The 8318-nt window shown below is 32.7% G+C and overlaps 1 protein-coding gene across 1 annotated transcript in view; it reads left to right on the forward strand.

Moving 5' to 3' along the window:
• LOC115238198 (protein singles bar) overlaps window positions 1-893 on the forward strand; it is a 2915-nt gene extending 2022 nt beyond the window's left edge. The window contains exons 2-3 of the mRNA XM_029811801.1: window positions 235-375; window positions 650-893. Of these exons, the coding sequence (XP_029667661.1) occupies window positions 235-375; window positions 650-727 (219 nt within the window). The 3' untranslated portion in view covers window positions 728-893. The remainder of the gene's footprint in view (window positions 1-234; window positions 376-649) is intronic.
• The last annotated feature ends 7425 nt before the right edge of the window (window positions 894-8318 follow it).

Genomic DNA, 8318 nt, shown 5'->3' on the forward strand with positions numbered 1-8318 from the left:
TAAATAGTTTATACCTAGAATCAGTAAGCGATATAACATTATAACAAAAAAAAAAAAAAATATTACACTTGCATTATTTTAAATATTTTAATCTCTTTATTTTCTTGTGTATGTACATATCGCTCATGTCTGTGGAGTAAACATTATAATAAATATAATTAATGAATTGATTTTATTAATCCTTTAATTTGTTAAAAATTATGTATATTATATATATTTTTTTTATTAAAATAGGAGATAATGTTCAACTCTTTAGCCTGCTTCCTGTATTTAAGCTCAGCATCCTATTTAGCATTTGCTACAAAATTATATCTAATGCCTGAGTATTATGTGAGACCCGGTTTCGACGTTTATCCTGCTATGACAGCTGCTTATGTAAGTTGATTATTGCATTAATAAATCATGAATTCAACGCTTTCACTGATGTGCGTCATTATTTTTGTTTTCACACATTATGAGACAAGAAAAATTATAATTTTTGTTAAATAATCCTAAATATCTAATGTAGCATATGTCTGTGTTGAACAATGAAGCAAAAATTACATTAATAAAAAAGGATTATAATGTTGATTCTATGGAACAAAAACATTTGATCACACATCGTAGTATTTTATTCAAAGGAATATTAAAAATAAAATTTATATTGCAGATCTTAAGTGGTATTGTGGGAGTATTGCACGGAGCAGATGCATATTTATCCTTCATGCATTACAAAACTGGAAGATAAATCATGGTAATATGCCAATAGTATAATTTTGTGAGGAAAAGTGGCAATTATATAAATATTAAACAACCCTAGACAAATATTCAGATAAACACAAGTCTTGTCGAAGAATAATAGAATAAAATAAGAATCGAAAAGACTTTGATTTTTTATCATATAATATAACTATTTTTTTTAATGATTAATGTAAATGAATACATTTAGATTAAATTACATAAGAAATTTTTTTCTCATAGAGATATGTGTCTATTAATAATAATTGTTTTTTAATTATATTAATAAAAAATATAGAGAACAAATATTCAGTATAGTATTCTTTTAGCTATATTTTCGTTACACACTTACACCCTCCAATGGCGCTGCGCACGTTGAGAGATAAGAGTAAAAAGAAACAGAGGAACTTTATATACTTAGCAGACGAATTTAATATCTTTTATTTTTTATTATTGCAATCGTTGGGCAAATTTAGGAAGATATTCTCATAATTTAGGAAATAATAGTTTATTTATAATTAATGAAAATTAATTGAGCATATTTTTCACACATGGTGAAACTGCCCAGTAAACGCACATATACATGGACGTAAGAAATATCTGGACAGAGCGTAAGGTATCCTTTTAGACGCGGGGAGTTGAGTCTGAAAGGGTGAGGGGTCCATCATCGCGGTCATCTTAGAGGTCAGATATTTTGCGTCTACTTTCACATCGCGCCGTATTAATTCGACGTTAACAGAGATATTGCAACGATCGCATTCCGTGAAATTATCCGCCGCCGCTATCTTACATCTATGCATACAAATATGTAACTTGATTTTCAGATATTAAATTTATTTAATTATTACAATGAAATTATTATTTCTCAAACGTTGAAAACATTACAGACGTGTTTCCCAAGTGATTTCACGTTGATTAAAATAAAAAAAGGACTTTTTTTAATTTATGCTTGCTAACTATATATGCTCCATGGACATCAGAAATATCTAGACGGAGCGTATTGCCGCGGGGTTGAAGACAAAGCTAGCATTAAGAAAAAAATAGCCACATTTTCTCAGCTTTAGCGTCAAGCTGTGTTGTTGGCCGTATAACGAGTCAACTTCGTTCATCTAGTGCCAAATTAACACAAAAAAGAAACAGTGCTGCATCGTGCCACAAGAAAATACAAATGGAAAGAAATTAAAATGGAATTTTAATATAAAATAAAATATTACTTGTTTAATTAATTTAAACTTTTATTTTGAATTAATTAATTAATTATTTTTTTATTATTCAAAAGCAAAATATAAAAAATAAGAATGCAGAATATATATTTTCTCATTGATTTGGATGAAACTTCATATTGCATATTGTGATGAGTAGAATACGAAAATAATAATTGAATTTGTTATCCAATATTATAAAAAGAGTAATGAATTAAAGATAAAATTTCTTGAGGTTAGGAAGTTTATCAGAGAGAATCGGCATTATTGTATTTATTTAATGCAAGATCTACATATATCTTTCGTAGTAGTACTATTTCCAATATTAATGATAGAGAGAATAGCAGCAGTAATATTTGCGAGAATAATGAAGATAGTCAAGATACGAGTATATCAGGAGGTATTAAATAATTATCTATATAGAGGTATTTAAATATATTATTTTCGAATTAAATATTTTCCAAATTAAAATTTTATTGTTTTTTAAAAATGATCGTATAAGAAAGAAAAGGCGTACGTCAGAACACGACAACCATTTGGAACGCATAACAAATGCGTTAAGCCGATCGCTTCCTAATGTTATTCTTCAACACCACCTGAAGAAGACTATATAGATGCATTTTTGAAGTTATTTGGGTATAATTTAAAAAGATTATCACCAGAGAAACAAGATGAATGGATACAATATGGATATTTGCAACAATCTTACGAAATGTTAAAAGATAATTCTTAAAATATTAATAATATTTTCCTTTTTTTAAATATTCTATCGTTTATATTTTATTTTTTGATAAATGATTAATAATATAATAATATAGTTAATAATATATATTATAATTAATAGTTAATAATTCTAATTAATATATAATAATAGTTATACTAGTAAAATAATATATAACATGTAATATCATATACAAAGTATCCTAAAACTTCCTCTTAATGATAGATTCCTTAGAACATTTCAAGACGAAAATCCTAGTCGAAGCTATAATACCCAGCAAACACAGAATATAACTGTTATGTAACACAGAAATAACACGTAATATAATGGCTGTTACACGTTATTAACATTGTGATTACATAATTTTTTTTATAACTATAATATAACTGTGTTTTAAACCTGTTTTATAGCTATGCTATTTACTGGTTATAACAGTATCACAGCTATATAACTGGAACATAATACATAATATTACAAATGCTATGTTATGATTACTTTGATGTTGTATAATGTGTTATATATAAATGCTATATTCATGTTATGTTATATATATATGTAAAGTGCTTGTCGAATGTTTCGTTTCCACTTGACGTTACAAATTGTTTCAAAGCTTTTCTCTTCTCCTTGTTTATTAAAAAAGAAAGGAATTATTAATCCTAACTTAAGTTTTCCGGCGTACACACGTTATATTCACATGTTGCGTGCGCTTCTCGTTTTTTACGCGCGCAACGGCTACTACATCTATAATTGGTTTTCGAGCGACTCTCGCGCTCACGGTAGTGTCATGTGATGCCATAATTGACCCTGATTGGCTCATGCTAGAAAGCGACCTGTACCCTATACTGGCAACTGCTCGTAGCAACAATAAATTGAACATTGAATTACGAGACAAGACGGCGCATATTTTGTGTGTATCTATCGTTGTCTGCGGTCACGATTCGCGATCTGACTTGTGTTCTATTTGTGTTTGATCTGTACTCGTACAACTTCGCCGCTATTACGTGTGTCAGTTCATCGTATCTTCAAGTAAAGAAGAATAATATATAAGACAAATAAGAAGTTAGTACACGTGGTGTTCTTTGGCTTTCTTCCCGCTCTCCGTTCAGGTTCAGGTTGCGATCATGTAAGTAATTATGTCTCAATTTACATCGATTATCGATATATGTACGTAAGTCAACAAAAATATTGCGGCATACATTTAATTTTCTTAATGTTTTTGTTCTTCCTATTATCAAATTTAAGAAATTAGGCTCTCGAGTGAACTCACAAATTCAAATAAATTTCGTGCCCTGTGCACATATTCAGTTTCATAGAAAACTTATTTTTCTATGAAACTGACGCACTGCCATCCGCGTTCTGGCTCTTACTAGCCCGCGATTATTTGAATTTGTGAGTTCACTCGAGAGCCTAATTTCTTAAATTTGTTAGTTCACGCCGGCTGAAAGATGGCGTTAATAGTAATAGATATTATAAGGCAAATGAGAAGTATCGGTGGTGTGGGGTCTGAATAGCTCAGAGGTAAGAGCAGTCGCCCGGCAAGCGAAAGACTCGGGTTCGATTCCCGATTCAGCGACTTCGCCCCGATATTTTTCTCGCCTTCGTCTCTCCAGGGGGGTAAAGAGGGATTATTATAAATCTCGAATTGAGATTAATTTTTAAAAAAATCTTGGTATACACCAAGTAAATTTCGTGCCCTGTGCACATATTCAGTTTCATAGAAAACTTATTTTTCTATGAAACTGACGCACTGCCATCCGCGTTCTGGCTCTTACTAGCCCGCGATTATTTGAATTTGTGAGTTCACTCGAGAGCCTAATTTCTTAAATTTGTTAGTTCACGCCGGCTGAAAGATGGCGTTAATAGTAATAGATATTATAAGGCAAATGAGAAGTATCGGTGGTGTGGGGTCTGAATAGCTCAGAGGTAAGAGCAGTCGCCCGGCAAGCGAAAGACTCGGGTTCGATTCCCGATTCAGCGACTTCGCCCCGATATTTTTCTCGCCTTCGTCTCTCCAGGGGGGTAAAGAGGGATTATTATAAATCTCGAATTGAGATTAATTTTTAAAAAAATCTTGGTATACACCAAGTAAATTTCGTGCCCTGTGCACATATTCAGTTTCATAGAAAACTTATTTTTCTATGAAACTGACGCACTGCCATCCGCGTTCTGGCTCTTACTAGCCCGCGATTATTTGAATTTGTGAGTTCACTCGAGAGCCTAATTTCTTAAATTTGTTAGTTCACGCCGGCTGAAAGATGGCGTTAATAGTAATAGATATTATAAGGCAAATGAGAAGTATCGGTGGTGTGGGGTCTGAATAGCTCAGAGGTAAGAGCAGTCGCCCGGCAAGCGAAAGACTCGGGTTCGATTCCCGATTCAGCGACTTCGCCCCGATATTTTTCTCGCCTTCGTCTCTCCAGGGGGGTAAAGAGGGATTATTATAAATCTCGAATTGAGATTAATTTTTAAAAAAATCTTGGTATACACCAAGTAAATTTCGTGCCCTGTGCACATATTCAGTTTCATAGAAAACTTATTTTTCTATGAAACTGACGCACTGCCATCCGCGTTCTGGCTCTTACTAGCCCGCGATTATTTGAATTTGTGAGTTCACTCGAGAGCCTAATTTCTTAAATTTGTTAGTTCACGCCGGCTGAAAGATGGCGTTAATAGTAATAGATATTATAAGGCAAATGAGAAGTATCGGTGGTGTGGGGTCTGAATAGCTCAGAGGTAAGAGCAGTCGCCCGGCAAGCGAAAGACTCGGGTTCGATTCCCGATTCAGCGACTTCGCCCCGATATTTTTCTCGCCTTCGTCTCTCCAGGGGGGTAAAGAGGGATTATTATAAATCTCGAATTGAGATTAATTTTTAAAAAAATCTTGGTATACACCAAGTAAATTTCGTGCCCTGTGCACATATTCAGTTTCATAGAAAACTTATTTTTCTATGAAACTGACGCACTGCCATCCGCGTTCTGGCTCTTACTAGCCCGCGATTATTTGAATTTGTGAGTTCACTCGAGAGCCTAATTTCTTAAATTTGTTAGTTCACGCCGGCTGAAAGATGGCGTTAATAGTAATAGATATTATAAGGCAAATGAGAAGTATCGGTGGTGTGGGGTCTGAATAGCTCAGAGGTAAGAGCAGTCGCCCGGCAAGCGAAAGACTCGGGTTCGATTCCCGATTCAGCGACTTCGCCCCGATATTTTTCTCGCCTTCGTCTCTCCAGGGGGGTAAAGAGGGATTATTATAAATCTCGAATTGAGATTAATTTTTAAAAAAATCTTGGTATACACCAAGTAAATTTCGTGCCCTGTGCACATATTCAGTTTCATAGAAAACTTATTTTTTATTTTACGAATGACAGGGCTGAAATTTTGCGTGCTCAGACACGTCGAAATGACAAGTAAAAAAAGTGCTTCTATGAATGGAGCGCCTTTGATGATTATCGTATAAATTTACAATAGCATTGTCATTATATGTTTTCCCGCTTCTCTACGCATTGCATTAGTATATTCTTTTTACGAATAATGGATGCAAGAAAGCATCTAAAAAATGATTCAAGTAAAAATTTGCGACATGTTTCAACTTCAGCTGTCAAAGTAGTCGATTAATGTTACCATGAAGATGTCTACTATTTCGCCGTGCTTGAGCGCGCGAAATCTCAACCTTGCCATTCGTAAAATATAATCGCTTCCTGTTTAAAAACTATTATAGCCTCGACATTTTTGTATTAAAATTTTCGTCTTAAAATGTTTTAAGGAATCTATTATTAAGAGGAAGTACGGTAGTTTTAGGACACCCTGTATAATAGTCATATATAAAATAATTAAATTTATAATACAAATCAGCAGTGTTTAAATTGTCAAGGTATAGCTCTTTCACTATTAAAAGATTCACAAAAATTATTCCGAATTCTTGCAGCTATTCGAGAAGTGTTATTTGTACCACATCTTCTTATTTTCTGAAAAGCAGAATTATTGTCTACATTTCTTCTCCAAGAACCTTCTATTAATCCATCAGGACCATCTTGATCAATCATGTTTTCAGTGACATATTCATTGACTCTAACATCTTTTGTATTCGAATATAATTGTGTAAACACACAATGGTTTATACTATTTTCATTGCTGTTTCAACTAAACAATTTATTGGTCTTCTTAAGGTGATGCCGGAGTCCTGTTTTACCGGCCATAATAATTACACTTTGCAGACCGAAATTTTTTTATTGGTTACATGAAATAAGAAATCCTTTTCCACGATTAAAGTATATACATCGAAAAAGTGGGAACCTTGCGCTTTTACGTGAAAAACGAAGAAAATCTAAAAAATTACAGTTTTTTTACCGGCTTCTTGCGTCAGGTCGTAACAATATTTGCTTAATATAAAAGTTTTGCAGTTTGTATGTACAAAATAAGATAGGTTCCCACTCGGAAATGCATGAAAGAATATAAGTGAACGTTTGAAAATGTATTTAGAAGCCTAGTAAAAAACATTTCGGTGTTCAAAAATTTTGCACACCGAAATGTTTTTTACTAGGCTTCTAAATACATTTTCAAACGTTCACTTATATTCTTTCATGCATTTCCGAGTGGAAACCTATCTTATTTTGTACATACAAACTGCCAAAACTTTTATATTAAGCAAATATTGTTACGACCTGACGCAAGAAGCCGGTAAAAAAACTGTAATTTTTTAGATTTTCTTCGTTTTTAACGTAAAAGCGCAAGGTTCCCACTTTGTTGATGTATATACTTTAATCGTGGAAAAGGATTTCTTATTTCATGTAACCAATAAAAAAATTTCGGTCTGCAAAGTAAATTATTATGGCCGGTAAAACAGGACGGTTCGGCATCACCTTAATCTTATCATATGAAGAAAATTGTACCATTCATCGGAAATTCTTCGATGTATCGATCAAAGTTAAAAACGACTCTATGAATTAATGTACATATATATATCTTAAAAGATTCTTCGTCGCATCATTCGTGCCATTAAATATTGTACTAAGCAATATTGGCTTTTGCCTTAAAAACTATAATAATTATACATGGTAACATCAAATTATTTCATACAGAGAAATATATCATAGCTCGATTAATAAAATTACAAGAAGAACAGAGGGTATATCAATTATGTAATTTAAGTGCGAGGTTGAAAATTACAAAAATTACAAAAATGAGCAAATTTACTAGAAAATCATCATTTATTTTTTATCATCATCGTTCATTTTTGTAATTTTCGCCATTATCATTTGAATTACAGATTCGATATCCAGAATCGTTTTTACCGACCTGTTAAAGCGTAATCACGATAATTATTCGCATCGACTTCAAGGATTTTGAGAATAGGATGACTTTGCATTTACCTTTTAGTTCAAAATACGTGGGATGCGAATAGATGTCGCATGACGAAATCATGCATTGAGAAATATGCTACTCCATGTATTATATACATATACGTGTATATGTATATATTTTTCTTTTAAAGTACACGTCGAACATTGATACGAGAGATATGATAGTTCAATAAAAATATTAACAATTAATCGAGCAAATCATGCAGAACATTCGGACGCATGTTACAGCGAAGTAAAAACGCTTCTGTTTTTCATGTTGACGTCATCGTCACCTTCGTGTACATTTCTTTTATTTTTTTTCCATTTTTTTTTTTTTTT

Source organism: Formica exsecta, unplaced genomic scaffold, assembly GCF_003651465.1.
Source record: "Formica exsecta isolate Colony F162 unplaced genomic scaffold, ASM365146v1 scaffold328, whole genome shotgun sequence".
NCBI lineage: Eukaryota > Metazoa > Arthropoda > Insecta > Hymenoptera > Formicidae > Formica > Formica exsecta.